This window comes from Ornithorhynchus anatinus, chromosome 19, assembly GCF_004115215.2.
Source record: "Ornithorhynchus anatinus isolate Pmale09 chromosome 19, mOrnAna1.pri.v4, whole genome shotgun sequence".
Taxonomy (NCBI): Eukaryota; Metazoa; Chordata; class Mammalia; order Monotremata; family Ornithorhynchidae; genus Ornithorhynchus; species Ornithorhynchus anatinus.
Genome location: NC_041746.1, coordinates 1431801 through 1446631, shown reverse-complemented (window position 1 = coordinate 1446631; position 14831 = coordinate 1431801). Strand labels below are relative to the sequence as shown.

Here is a 14831-nt window from a genome sequence, read left to right as displayed (position 1 = left end):
GAAAGCAGGTCACCGGAGCACCCGATGCCACGTAGGACCGCGAACAGACCGAACCCAAAAGGACACCTCCCCCGGGGGAACGTGAAGAACGGTTGCAAAGCTCTCATTTTGCAAAGAGAATGTGTGGAAGACGCGGTCTTCACGTCCCTCACTTCTCGCAGGCAGAAGAGAGGGCGGAAGTCGAAGCGTTCTATTCGTTTGTTTTTCCCCCGGAGAGAGCAGTCGGCGAGTCGTTTTTCCCAAAATCCCCAGACAAATACGGAAGAGTCGGTGCTCCCCGGGATTGGTGGAGGGGGGACTTTAGCCAGGGTTATAACATTTAAGGTAGGATATAGATCTGAGGCCTTGTTGGAGTCAGAGAGAGAAATCAGACTCCCTAATCAGGTTAATTTTAGGACGAAGTTCAGGACTGTCATTTTTCCTTACTCTCCGGCCCCGGCCTCTCCCGCGCCAGATTTGACTTTTCCTCAGCTGCCGTGAGGGAGGGCAAGGCGGAGGGCGGTATATCGTCGCTCGGTTCAGAAGGAGCGGAGTCATTGTTCCCTGGCCAGGACCGGCTTTCCTCCCTCAGCCTCGTCTGGCAATAACAACGGCTCTCGCTGGATGAAAACGTGGCTTTTATCCTGCAAGCCCGGGCCAGGGAGGGTGACTAAGCAGGCCCGGCGATCCAGAGGCCAGAGAGCAGCGTGGCCTACGGGCTAGAGCCCGGGTCCGGGAGCCAGAAGGACCGGGGTTCTCATCCCAGCTCCGCACTCGTCTGCTGTGCCATCTTGGACGAGTCACTTCACTTCTCTGGGCCTTGGTTCCCTCATCTGTAAAATGGGGATGAAGACTGTGAGACCGATAGGGGACAGGGACTGTGTCCAACCCAATATGCTTGTAATAATAATAATGTTGGTATTTGCTAAGCGCTTACTATGTTTTAAGTGCTGGGGGAGATACAAGGTAATCAGGTTGTCCCACGTGAGACTCACAGTTAATCCCCATTTGACAGATGAGGTAACTGAGGAACAGAGAAGTGAAGTGACTTGCCTACAGTCACACAGCTGACAAGGGGCAGAGCCGGGAGTCGAACCCGTGACCTCTGACTCCCAAGCCCGGGCTCGTTCTCCTGAGCCACGCTACTTGTATTCCCCCCCAGCATTTAATATAATGCCTGGCACATAGTAAGCGCCTAACGCATACCAGTGTTGCGTTATCATTTTCACGTTGGGACATGGACTGTGTCCGCCCTGATTACTTTTTATCCACCCCAGTGCTTAGGACAGTGCCTGGCACGTAGCAAGTGCTTAACAAGTACTATTAAAAGAAGTCCCCTGCCAGCTCGACGCAGGCCAGTCGATTGCGGAACGGAAGCGGGGTTGGGAATCGTCAGAGAAGCTCGATCGGGTAGGGGAGGGGGTTCCCTGGGGGCGGGCCACCCGGCTTTCTAAAGAAGAGACGATTTCACTTCCGAGGGATCTCCGGTCGTCGATGGGCCTGGGCCAGCTGAATGAAAGCCAACAACCGCGTGTCGAATAGATGGAGGAAGTGTGAATGTACGTGTACAGACACTCGTGTCCTCTGCATCGGGCCAGGGTGATTGAGCGAGGACGAGGCTATCACCGTTTCTCTTCCTTCAGCCAACCAGTCGGTAGCGTTTGTCGAGCACCCGCCACGGGCAGAGCACCATACTCCGCGCAAGGGTGGATGCGGTAACGTTAGCAGATCCAAATCCCTGCCCTCAAGGAGAATGCTTAATACCCGGTGAAGAACGAGTTAATTCTGGCGTTAAGTGCTTACCCCGAGCCAAGCGTCGTGGCAAGCGCTTGGACGGTGTGTATATCTCTGGCTCCTCAGATTTTGGCACCTCGTCCTCCGAGCGGGCCTCTCTTGAAATTTCCATTTTGATTTTTAAATTCCAAGTTAGACTCATTTAAGTTTTTATCCGTGAGGCGGTCAGTTATTCTAGCTTCAGGTTAGGGCAGTGAGCGTCGAGGCCTCACGTGCCTCACGTACCTCACTTCCCCTTTCCCTGTTTCTGATGGCGTCGGGCCCCCGGCCAGCTCTGGTGACGCCCGGCCAACTGGACGGGAGGTTGGATGCTGCCCGTGGGGCAGCATCGGGCCTCGGGGAGCAAGTCGAGGCGGCGCGGAAGGAAGAAGAGGAAAGGAGGGCTTAATCGGGGAAGGCCTCTCGGAGGAGATGGGCCATCGATAAGGCTTTGAAGCGGCGGAGAGCCACTGTCGGATACGAAGAGGGAGGGCGTTCCGGGCCAGAGGCGAGAAGTCAGCGACGAGATAGACGAGACTGAGGTACCGTGAGAAGGTTGGCGCTAAAGGAGCGAAGCGTGCGGGCTGGTTTGTAGTAGGAGAGTAGCGACGGGAGGTGGGAGGAGGCGAGGGGATCGGTGTGACCCTCCAGCCTCTGAACCCCGATACCTGGGCCACGAGCCCGAGGCTGCTGGTTTTGCCGGGCTCCCCGGTTGGGTCACGCTCTTGAGACACAGACTCACAGCACGCACACCCACGTCGCGCTGCCGCTTCCAGGGAGACCAGACGCGAGGTGGGTCGTTAAGGTGAATCGAGTAGGAAACGAAGGTGGAAAGGTCAGTCGGAGCGAGCCCGTAGAACCCGTGACAGGGAGAGGTAGCTAGGGGTTGGGCAGCTCAAGCGATCCCCGGTTGTAAAACGCGGGGAGAGCATCTGGGCCTCGGGCTCACCCCAGCCGCCACCCCTTCGGATAAGAAGAGCTTCGCTTGGGCAAGCTCGGGCCTGCCGGGCAGAGAGCGGGTGTGATGATAAAGATGATGACGATGGTATTTATTATTAGTTCAGTCGTGTTTGTTGAGTGCTTACTATGTGCAGAGCACTGTAGTTAGCCCTTGAGAGAGTACAGTGTAGCAATAAACAGACACATTCCCTGCCCACAGTCACTTAGTCTTTGCAGAGAACTGTGCTGAGCACTGGGACAGTTGCAAGAGAATCCAAATGGACAGTCATCCCCATCCCACAAAGGGCTCACGGTCTAAGAGGTAAGGAGAGCAGGAGTCTTGGTTTTTGTTTCTTAAATGGTATCTGTTAAGCACTTAGTATGTGCCCGGGCACTGCGCTAAGGGCTGGGGGTAGATTCATTCATTCATTCAATAGTATTTATTGAGCGCTTACTATGTGCACAGCACTTGGAATGTACAAATCGGTAACAGATCGAGACAGTCTCTGCCCTCTGACGGGCTTACAGTCTAATCGGGGGAGACGGACAGGCAAGAACAGTGGCAATAAATAGAATCGAGGGGATGAACATCTCATTAAAACAGTAGCAAATAAATAGAATCAAGGCGATGTACATTTCATTAACAAAATAAATAGGGTAACGAAAATATATACAGTTGAGCGGAGATAATTAGATAACCGGCTAATTAGGTCGGATACAGTCCTCATCCCGTGTCGGGCTCACAACCTTAATCCCCATTTTACAGGGGAGAGAACTGAGGCACAGAGAAGTGAAGGGATTTGCCCGCGGTCCCCCGGCAGACAAGGGGCAGAGCTGGGATTGGAGCCCAGGGCCTCCTGACTCCCAGGCTTGTGCTCTATCCTGTAAGCCACGCTGCTTCTCCGTACCCTTTATTTTGTACGTGAGGAAACCGAGGCACAGTGACTTGCCCGTGGTCACCCAAGCAAGCAAATGGAAGAGCCGGGAGTAGAACCGGGGCGTCCCGACACCCAACCCTGTGGTCTTTCGGCCAGGCCAGGCTGCGGCACTGCCAGAAGGGAGAGTTTGCCGCCTCTCACAACCCTCCCAAAGTCCTCCCTCCTCCCAACGAGTAATTTTCCACCCCCTGAACCTTTTCGGCCCTTCAGCCGCCTCCAGCCCCTAAGCTATTTATCTGTGCCCGTCCTCAGCCCAAGACGTGCGTAACGTATATTCGGTGGCCCCCTCAGTGTTGTTCATTCTGATTGCACAGCTTGGCCCATTTCTGGGCCTGCCTCTCGCATTAGGGCGGAAGCTCCTTGCGGGCAGGAGCGTGCCCCGGCCTTCTGTGGTCCTTCCCGAGCGCTCAGCCCAACGCGTCACCCGTCGTGGGCGCGGGATGCATACCCTCACCGTTCCCCCTACTGTTGTCCGGTCACAACGCCGCGTGGTGCTGGGGATCGTGTCCGCACTACGCCGGCGTGCCCGGCACAGCCCGCCCCCTCCCCACCTCCCCCCGACCGTCTCTGCCCTGGCTGCCGAGGTGGGGGCCACACTCATGACTCGTTCCCGAGCCCCGACGTTTGCCACGAGCTTGCTGTGCCAGGGCTTCCATCGCGTGAACATTCCCTTCTCTCCCCGTCTTTTAACGCCTGCGTCGCCCCCGCCCTCGGGTCCTCGTCTTAACAGCGCTCACTTCCCAGAGTTTCTGCTGCTGCCCCTCGAGGGCAGCGAATTCATTCGGTCGTATTTACTGAGCGCTTACTCCGTGCCAAGCACCGTACGAAGCTCTTGGGAGAGTACGCTATAGCGAGAAACAGACACGCTCCTACCCGCGTCGTGAAGAAGGTCCGTTTGGGATGACCCTTGTACTTAAAGCGGTATTTTTCCTCCGTGGTAGGCGAAGCTGTAATTCCGGGAACCGGCCCTCACCCCGTCTCATGAGTCCAGCTCCGAAAGCAGCTAAATGTTACAGAGGTCGTGAGATTCTGGTAAGTGGCCTTCGCGGCTCACGTGATGAGCGCAGGAGCCCGAAGAGTCCCGTGTTCCCCACCGGCATTTCGCTGGGCTTCAGTTCCCTCCTCTGCAAAATCCGGATTAAGACCCTGACCCCCACGCGGGACATGGACTGATGATCTTCTATCTTCCCCAGAGCTTAGCACGGCGCTAGGCGCATAGTACGGGCTATCCAGATACCGTACCGTATTGGAAATCATCATCAAGCATCAGTAGCGTTTATCGAGGGTCTGTTGTGGGCAGAGCACTGGACTAAACCCTTTGGGAGAATACATCAGAGTTGGTAGTCACGTTCCCTGCCCACAACGAACGTACGGTCTAACGGCGATCTTACGGTCTAGAAAAGGGGTGTTTTTCTTTGAGCGGGGGCTCTTCCAAAAGATTGTGACACAGAAAGACGGGGAAAGGGAGAGAAAGGTGAAAAGAGCACTGCGGATGGCAGACGCTACTGTATTCTGCTCTCCCAAGCGCATAGTACAGAGCTTTGCGCACAGTACGAGCTCAATAAATACGATCGAAAAAGTGAATGAAGATGCCTGAATGGGCCTGGCGATGATCTGTATGTGCACACAAGAGGAAGGGACTGGTGGTCACACATCCGTCTTATCTGTCACCCTTGTTTGCCCTGGTAAAATCTCATCACAATCAGTACCGTCTCTGGACTCTGAGGGACAGCTATACCCGTGTAAAATATAAAATAGGGAAATTTCAGCCCCCAAGTGAAAATCAATTAGTCCTAATGACTTTTTTCTCTTTCCTCCTTTTGGGTTATTTAAGTTTTTCACTTCTTATTTTTCTCCTCAGTATTACTTGATTGCATATTTATTTCCCCCTTTCTCTTTGCGTGCAAATCTTCGCTTTTCCTTTCCGAGAGTAAGGAGAGCCGTGAGTCTTGCCCGGGGTTATTTTTGACTCTGGTCCGGGGGCCATGGTAAGAGATGAAGTGTAGCTCAGATCTACTCTTGTTGGCTTTTTCTCCCAACCCCATCTGCCATGGGAGAATGAAGATAGCATTCCGTGAATTTTTTTTTTTTTTTGGTTCATTCGTTTGGCACTTTCAAGGGGCGCTTCTCTCCCGAAACCATTGCGGAATCGGTCTTCCTTTGAGTAGAGTGGGTGTTAAATGGACTCAAGCCAGAATCCTAGAGCTGCAAGGAATTCAGGCAGGGCACCCGGGCCAGACTTTGCCTTCGGGCAAGTGGGAAAAACTCCTAAACCCGGTAGTCCATCCGGGCTAGAATTTTGCAGCCTAATTTAGCTTGAAAAAAACCGTGGGTTGGTCGCGCTCTTGCACTCGGGGATGGACCCCTTCACGCCCCCAAATTTTCTCCCCAGCAACCCGGAGGGGACCGCCAATCCATGCATTAAATGCTTAGTACGATCCTTTGCACACAGTAAGCGCTCCGTAAATACGGTTGAACGTATTTATCTAAACCTCTCTTGAGCCCGCATTGCACCGCTGAGCCCAGTGGAGTGTGCGGCCTTCTCTGATCTGGTACATCTCCTCTGCCGTCCTTCTATAAAGCCAGTCAGCCCCATTTTGTGTTTGCAGAGGCTTTACCCTCTCAGTAAGTGGATTATCTTGTAATCACCCATATTGAATGTCATCCTGTTCCTGATACTTGTTTCTTCTGCCCGTTCAGACCACCGAAGGTTTTAAATCATTTTCCAAATTCCCCAGAAGCTTATATCGCAGCAGACGGATGGTGAGTCATGGGATGCTCTTCCCGTTAGCCAGGGACCACATCACCCAAATTCATCCATCGGTGGTCTTTACTGAGCACTTTACTATGTGCAGAGCACTGTAGTAAGCAGTTGGGAAAGTACAATACAGTATAGTCGATAGACGATGCTCCCTCTGCCCTTTTGGAGCTTCCGAAGTCGAGTCAATCTACAGATTTCAGAAGGTTTTCAGTCCCGCCTTCCAAGTCATCCAAAAACTGTCAACTAGATCCAGGATCATCATCATAATACTAATAATAATTCCGCCTGTTAAGTGCTTCGTATGTGCCAGGAATAAGCGCTGGGGTAGATGCAAGAAAATAGGGTTGGGCACGGCCCCGGTCTCACATGCGGCCCACAGTCTTAATCCCCATTTTCCAGTTGAGGTAACTGAGGCGCAGATGGAGCAGGCAGGTGGCGAAACCGGGATTAGCACGCTGCCAGTCGGTAGCATTGAAGTCAAGCGCACGGTTGTAAGCGCTCTGGAGAGTTAAAATCCGGATCCCTGCTGCATTTGGGAGCTGTTCGCTCACTTCCCCTGAAAGCCCTAAACTTTTTTCGGAGGCTGTCTTACCTGATTTTTCGTCTTGATGATGAACATTTAATGTTTTTCCATCCGATTCTCATCCCGTCTTTGTGTCTGTAGCTCAGACATGAGCAGCGACAGCAATTCCCTGGCCCGCGAATTTCTGACCGACGTCAACCGCCTGTGCAATGCCGTGGTCCAGAGGGCGGAGGCCAGGGAAGAGGAGGAGGAGGAGACCCACATGGCAGCCCTCGGCCAGTACCTGGTCCAAGGTCGCGGGTTCCTGTTGCTCACCCAGTTGAATTCCATCATCGATCAGGTAACGGTCGCGAACTCCCGATAGACCTCTGTGGCATCTCGCTTTTCTCCTCAACGGCGGGCAGGGGAAACGCCGCCCCAGCCAGGAACCCCCGAGGGGAATTCTGGCTTCGGAAAGAAGGGTGCACATATCGAGGTGCTTTCCGATGGGAGTTTTCCAATTGTTCTGGGCATTATCCACGCAGCTTCCTTTTTCTGGAGTGGGGCAGAATGTGACGTGAATGCCTCTGAATTGGACAGAGATGTGTTTATTCTGAACGGCATTTTGGGGTTATTTGGTCTCGTTCTCGCTCTCTCTCTCTGTCTCTTCTCCCCGTCCCTCCTCCACCCTCCCCCAGCCTACATGACCGGGAAATTTTATGAGGATTTACCTGTACTATTAATTGCAGTAAAAACGATAGGGTTGAAAGGCTTTAGGCCTATCTTTCCCTCTTTGTCTTTTTCTCTCTCTTTCTGTCGTTCCCCCTTTCTCTCGTTTCTCTCTCTGTCGGTGTCTCTTTTCTATCTGTCTTATCTGTAGAGCAGAGGCTGCTTTTTTCTTGTAGATCAGGCCCCCAGATCACAGTGGTCGGGTGACGGGGCCGAAGGATGGAAAACCCTGAATCACTCCCTGTGACTCAGGTGGGCGTCCTGACGTGGAGAGCTCGTCACGATGCCAAGCCGCAGAAGCACGGGCCCCGTCTGCCTGGCAGAGTCCCCACTACGGTTGGCAGTCAGTCATCAGTCATTCAGCTTTGGGCACTCAGAGTGATTTGCAGCTGCAGAAAGATGCCGAAGGTTTTCCGGGAACCTGATGCGCTCTTTCCCGTAATTCCCCCCCCCCGATGTTGTTTACTTTTAATTTTCACCCACTGGACGCAGCCCGCCGCTGGTGAGGAATTCTTTAAATGTGCAAGGCAGCAGGGGGCTGGGATATTTTTAGAAACCCCGGCAAGGGTGTGCCCGGTGCTTGCGATTGGATGTGGCTTATAACGCCGACTTGTCTTTTGGGGGGAGCGGTGTTTAAATCGGGTCCGCCGAGGGAAGACCTCCCGTTTGAAAAGAAAGACGGTCCTGTTACGCTGCAGCGGAGAAACTGGGGAAAGATCGGATCTCCTGGCTGTTCCAGCCAAATCTGCGGACATTGAGAGTTTCTCTGTCTCCCTCCCAGGCTCTGACATGTCGAGAAGAACTGCTCACTCTTCTCCTGTCGCTGCTTCCCCTGGTGTGGAGAATTCCCGTCCAAGAGGAGAAGGCTGTGGGTAGGTTTTGTTCTCTTTATCAGAGGGGCAGAAAAGGCAGAGAGGGTGGGTGCTAAAAACCGCAAAGTACCCTACATTCACAAGTCAAAGGCTAATTAGAAAGGAATTTTATTTGTTTTTTTTTCTTCGGAGAGAGCATAGGTTTGACGGAAAATAAAAGCCACTCCACGAGGATTTCTGCTCATTTGTGAGCTGTTTGGGGGGCAGGGATCATACCCCTGAACCTTTTCGTACTCTTCCAAGCACTTAGTACTGTGCTCTTCGTAAAGTGATTAATCAGTTGCTCTTCTGGTTTGAACTCAAGCAGCCCGATGTTGGGAAGCAGACGACTTACCCGATCAAAGGAGTAATTCTAGGTGTGTCCCCTGCGGGGGAAAAAAATGAAGCTTTTGATGGAAACCATCCCCGTCCCTTTGGAGTTCCTTTAAGTGGGGTACTTTCCATTCCATAGAATTGTTTTGGGTGGCTGGGGTCCCAGAAAGCATCTTCCGTCACTGCTCTCGTAGAGCCCGTTATTGGGCAGGGATCGTCTCTGTCTGTTGCCGAATTGTACATCCCAAGCGCTTAGTACAGTGCTCTGCACATAGGAAGCGCTCAGTAAATACTATTGAATGAATGAACTGAACAATTGAGTTTCCATTTTTTGGCTTCTGGTCCCAATCTTCTCTGCCCCGTGATTTGCTCTCTTGGGTCCCGAATCACCAGCGTCTCCACCGCCGTCAGCCGTCTCAACCTCTGGTCCGTTGGGGGATGTGTTATCCGGAAGTTTGATCACTTTAAAATACGTCAGAAATATTGGTTTTTTTCGGGGGGGGGGGGGTAACTGCCCCCTCCCCTCGGCAAAGGATCTGGACTTCCGCCGGGTAGCTGAACTATTTATTCGGGCGGTAACTTTTGGGAGTCAAAGCATTTACTGAGTTTACAGAGGACCGTACTGAGCTCTTGGAAGAGTACGGCGGTCAGAAGACACGGTCTCTGCCCGCAAGGAGCTTACAGTCGAGCAGGGGAGACAGATCGTTTGCAGACAGGAGGATATGCGGATAAGTACCCGCTCCTATAGAGAGCCCTCCCCTCAAAACCAAGATTTGGACCGGGGTCAAGTTGCGGATGGACGGTCGAGTCCAATACCCCCAATCCCACCAGCGGCCGGTGAACCGCCGGACCAGTTTGGTCGTTCACACCGCCCACGTTAGCCAAAAAGGAGGAATATTTCCAAAGGAGCGGTGGCCCGGCAGATCTCTCTGCGGTGGGTTATTTCAAAGCTGAAAGAGCCCTGGCATCTTGGCCACAGAACCAGATTAGGAAAAAAAATCAATAAACCTCGATAACTACCCCCGAATTACCGACCTTTTAACTGGAAAGACCCCCATAAGCCTCTGAAAAGCGCCGTTGATTCTCTGAGGAGGTTTTACCGTGGCCCATTATCGGCGGATGGTGCGAACGAAGTTCCTTAGGAAGCTTGGAGGAATGGGCCAGTCGGAGGCGGCCCTCTGTTTTCGGGTCGCCCCGGCCCTTTGGGGAGGACTCGTCTCCCTTTTACGAAATCGTCTCCCTTTCTTCCCGCCAGACTTTAATCTGCCCTTCTCTGCCGACCTTGTCCTGACCAAAGGAGCCAACTCAAGCCTGCTGAAATCCACTCAGGAAAAGCCGCCTCTGGACGGACGGACCCCGCCCGCCCCCGGCCCGGCCAGAGCAAGCGGCCCCCGGCCAAACAGACACCAGCGCAGGACCGCCCAGCGTTATTCCGTTCGGGACGCCCGGAAGAGCCAGCTCTCAACGTCCGACTCGGAAGCGAACTCCGACGAGAAGAGCCTGGCCACGGTCAGGTATAGGCGGGCCCGCCTCACGCACCGCCTCGTCGCCCCCACCCCCGAGGGGGACCCCCCGCCGGCCCGAGCTGCCCCACTCCCCGCCGCCGCGGACCACGAGAGCCCCGGGCCGCCGGCCCCGGACGAGCCGGCCGCCGCCTCGGCGGACAGTTCCCCCTTCGACCTCTGTCACGTCTTGCTGTCCCTGCTAGAGAAGGTCTGTAAGTTCGACGGGCAGGCGCACCCCAGGTCGGCCCTGGCCGCCAGCGTGGTGCCCACGCTGACGGAGTTCCTGGCGGGCTCCGGGGAGGCCGGCGGGCCGAGGGGCCCCGCGGAGAGCCGGGGGGTCTGCGCGGGATGGACGGAGGAGCCCGTGGCTCTGGTGCAGAGGATGCTGTCCCGCGCGGTGTTGCGCCTCGTGTCCGTCGAGGTGGGCCCCGCGGAGGCCGCGCCCGACAGCCTGAGGAAGAACCTGACGGAGGTCCTGCGGGCCGCCTCCGGGATCCGGGCCCGCTGGGAGAAGCGGCCGGGGGCCGAGGGGGACCCCCGGGAGGCGGAGGAGGCCCCCGCGTTCCCCCTCCACCGCCACCGGGCCCTGCTGCTGCCGGAGCTGCTGCGGGGAGTGCTGCAGCTGCTGATCGGCTGCCTGCAGGGCGCCGCCTCTGACCCCTCCTCCTTCAGCCAGGCCATGGACCTGGTCCAGGAATTCATCCAGCACCAGGGCTTCCAGCTGGTGGAGGCGGCCGTGCTCCGGCTGGAGGGGCTGGCGGCGGGCGAGGCGGCGGACCACCTGCGGGCGCTGCTGAACTGGGTCCTCAGGCTCATCGGCACCGTCAAGAAGGCCAAGTCGGAGCAGCTGCACCAGTCCATGTGCCCGCGCAAGAGGCACCGGCGCTGCGAGTACTCGCACTTCCTCCATCACCACCGGGACCTCTCGGGCCTCCTGGTCTCGGCCTTCAAGAGCCGGGGGTCCGAGCACCCCTTCGAGGAGAGCGCCGACGGCGAGGTGCGGTACCCCGAGCGGTGCTGCTGCATCGCCGTCTGCGCGCACCAGTGCCTGCGGCTGCTGCGGCGGGCCAGGCTGGGCGCCACCCGCGTCCAGATCCTCTCCGGGATCCACGGCGTGGGCATCTGCTGCTGCATGGACCCCGGGTCGGTGATCGGCCCGCTGCTCCACGCCTTCGGCTCGCCCGGGCTGAAGCCCTTCCAGCCGCACGTCCTCGGCGTCCTGGCCCAGCTGGTGCTGGACCAGCTGGGCGGGGCGGAGCCCTCCCCGCAGCCCAGGCCGGCCGCCTGCAACGTCTGCGCCGTGGACGGCGACCGCTTGGCCCCGCTGGAGGAGGCCCTGCGGGGGAGCCCCGCGGAGGGCGGCCCGGCCCCGGCCTCGGCCTCGTTCCGCTCGCGGGGGATCCTCCCCAGCAGCGGGGGCGAAGAGCTGCTGTGGAAGTGGGACGCCCTGGAGGCCTACCGCTCCCTGGTGCTCGGGGCCGAGCCGGGGCCCGGGGCGCAGCTCGCCGGCCACGTGTGCCACCTCGTCCAGAGGGGCAACGCCGTGGTCCGGTGGAAGCTCTACAGCTACGTCTTCCACCCGGTCCTCCAGAGGGGAGCGCAGCTGGCCCTGCGGTCCCGGCAGCCCGGCGGCCCGCAGGCGGCCGGCCCCGGCGGCTGGTGTCTGCCCCAGGAAGTGCTCCAGATCTATCTGCAGGCTCTGCCGGGACTGCTGAGATCCAGGTACGGGGGCGCCGCTTCTCCTCCTGCCGCGCCGCGGTCGCCGCCGGGCGTGGGCGGTCGTATTTCTTCGTTCGTTCGATTCGGGCGTATTTACCGAGCCCCCGCTGTGTGCGGAGCACCGTCCCGAGCGCTTAGGAGAATCCGGTACGGCAACAGACAGGCACGCGCCCTGCCCACCGCGGGTAAAGAGGTCATTCCGAGAGCTGCCTTCTAGTCGGAAGAACCCGCTGTTGTATTTTGAAAAGCGGGGTTTTTCTCCAGAAGGCACTGCGCCCCGACAGTAAACTTGGCCGTTCTTGCGCGATTAAAGACGTACAGAGGTCTGCTGACACCCCGCAGCGAGTGGCCATTGTGGATCGAGAGGTTGCCTTGCTTTTCCTAGTCCTTGATGGGTTTTTTTTCCCTTTAGCTCACAGTTTTGGGTGGTTTTTTTTTCCTTTGAATGGTGCGTTTCTCCTGTGGGTTATTGTTTTTCCGATCCTAGAACTAATTACCGTAGGTTTGTTTTTTTCTAAAACCCAGACCGTCGCTGACTTCATTTAATCCCGTCCCTTCCGTCGGGAGTAAATGCCTTTAAGTCAGGAAGTGGGTCGGAGGGTGACCGGCGGTTGCCTTTCCAGATCTTTTCGATACTTGTTAAGCGCTTGCCGTGCGTCAAACGTTGTTCTAAGCGCTGGGGTGGATACAGGGGAATTAGGGTGGACACAGTCCCTGCCCTGCATGGGGCTCGCGGTCCAGGTAGGGAGGACGGGAGAACTGAGGCCCAGAGAAGTGAAGTGACTTGCCCAGGGTCACGCAGTTGGCAGAACCGGGATGAGAGTCCAGGATCTCTGACCCCTTAGCCCTTGATCTTTCCCCTCGGCCGCACCGCTTCTCCGTTTCACCGGCGACGCCTCACTGTTGCCGTAGATTTCCTTCCCGAACACGGTGCCGCAGCGCAAGTGTCTCGCCCTCCCGGGGCACCGGTCGATGGGTGGGTTATTCAGTCGGCGGTATCTGTTGATACGGAGCGCTGTCCTCAGCAACCGGGAGAGGAAATTGAATTTCTGCACCTCCTTCCGTCGACGAATGCAGCGTGCAGGCCGAGGCCCAGGAGATCTCTGTGAATCTGACCCTTCTTTGGTTTGCCTTTTCTCCCCCCCCCCGACCTCAGGGTGCTCCGAGACTTGTTTTTAAGTTGTGACGGAGTCAATCAGATGATTGAACTAAATTACCTGGATGGGATTCGGAGCCATTCCCTGAAGGCGTTGGAAACGCTGATCATCTGCCTCGGAGAACAGCAGAAAGACTCCCCGATCCCGCAACCCGACGACCCGGGCCAAGAGCAAGAGGAATTCCCTTTCCTCGCGCCTCCTCCCCTCCCCGGCCGACCGGCGAGTTCCGAATCCCCCCAGAGCCTCAGCAGGTTTTACGCCGGCCTCCGGGAGACCTGCCCGAGGAAGCGCAAGAGCGCGGATCAGGACGCCCACGTGAACACCGTCAACCTCTTCCTGTGCGTGGCGTTCCTGTGCGTGAGCCGAGAAGCGGACGGCGAGTGGGACCTGGCCAACGACTCGGAGGACACGTCCGGCTACGACAGTACCGCCAGCGAGCCTCTGCCTCAGGCCCTCCCGGCCCTGTCCCCGGAGAGCCTGGCCCTGCCGCCCCCGGAGCACACCCGCCGGGCGGCCGACACCTGGACCGTGGGGCGGGCCATCTACATGGCCGACCCCGTCTTCCAGAAGCAGTTTCACCGACTGGGCGGCCTCGAGGTCTGCCGCCGGTTGATCACGATGATCATCCAGAAGCTGTCCCGGAGCGGCGGAGAGGTGGACGGAAGCAAAGCGCCCGGCGGGAATGCCCGGCGCGAGGGGGCGGAGGCGGGAGAGCGGGACCGCGAGCCTGGGGCGTCGGGGGCGGGCGGCCCGGAGCCAAATGGCCGTTGGGATTCGCCGCCCACCGCCACCGCCCCCCTCGGAGAAGCCGGGGCGGAGGACAGGCAAGAGAGGGAGTGTTCCCTTCAGAGGATCAGGCTCTTGGAAGCTCTTCTGGCTATCTGTCTTCACAGCGCAAGGACCGGCCAGCAGAAGATGGAGGTGGAGTGGCCCAATCAGGTAAAAACCGGGCCTCCCTCCGGTTCGCAGGGGAACGCAGCGAACTCAAGAAGGCGGCCGTCGTGTCGGGGAAGCGGGGGTCAGCCCCACGTTTCCCTCGAGGTCGGCCGGCGGGGAGGCCGGGTCCACCCAGAACCCCGGGGCTTGGCCGAGGAATCCCTCGGGACCCAAGCCGGGCTGACCCCGAGCTGCTTGATCCTCTTGAGGCTCCTTCTCCCCCGATTCAGGTCTCACAGTGGTGAGGGGGCCACGATGTCCCAACTGGGCTGCCGCCTCCTGTCCGAGGGCCGCTCCCCTGCTCCTCCCTGAAGCCGGGGAGGGCCAGAAATCCGGGAAACGCGTCCCTGGCCAGATCCGGTTTGGCTCGGCTCCCTCCCGGTCCAGTTGGTCCATCGGGGTGGGCCCGGGCTCCTGCTTTCCCGCCCCTTGGGGAGGAGGAAAGTCAATGTCCAACAGCAGTAGACCCTAGACATCTGGACTGTCCCTAGGGCACCAGTCGATCGGTTGGTTATTCAATCAGTGGTATCTGTTGAGCGCTCACTGTGTGCAGAGCACTGTTTTAAGCAGTTGGGACGGTACAGTGCAACAGTCGGTAGACATGATCCCTGCCCACGACGAGCTTAGGGTCTGGATGGGGAGAGAGACATTAATATCAGTAGATAATTTAATATATACGATTTACAGACACGTGGGGTTGTGCCGTCGT

General features: G+C 57.3%; 1 protein-coding gene across 2 annotated transcripts in view; it reads left to right on the top strand.

Annotated features, from left to right (window-relative positions):
- LYST (lysosomal trafficking regulator) overlaps nt 1-14831 on the top strand; it is a 104358-nt gene that overhangs the window by 14110 nt on the left and 75417 nt on the right. For both annotated transcript variants that reach the window (XM_029047008.1, XM_029047006.1), the window contains exons 2-6: nt 4571-4661; nt 7055-7253; nt 8403-8493; nt 10061-12032; nt 13186-14125. In XM_029047008.1, coding sequence (XP_028902841.1) covers nt 7062-7253; nt 8403-8493; nt 10061-12032; nt 13186-14125 — 3195 coding nt within the window. In that variant the 5' untranslated portion in view covers nt 4571-4661; nt 7055-7061. The remainder of the gene's footprint in view (nt 1-4570; nt 4662-7054; nt 7254-8402; nt 8494-10060; nt 12033-13185; nt 14126-14831) is intronic.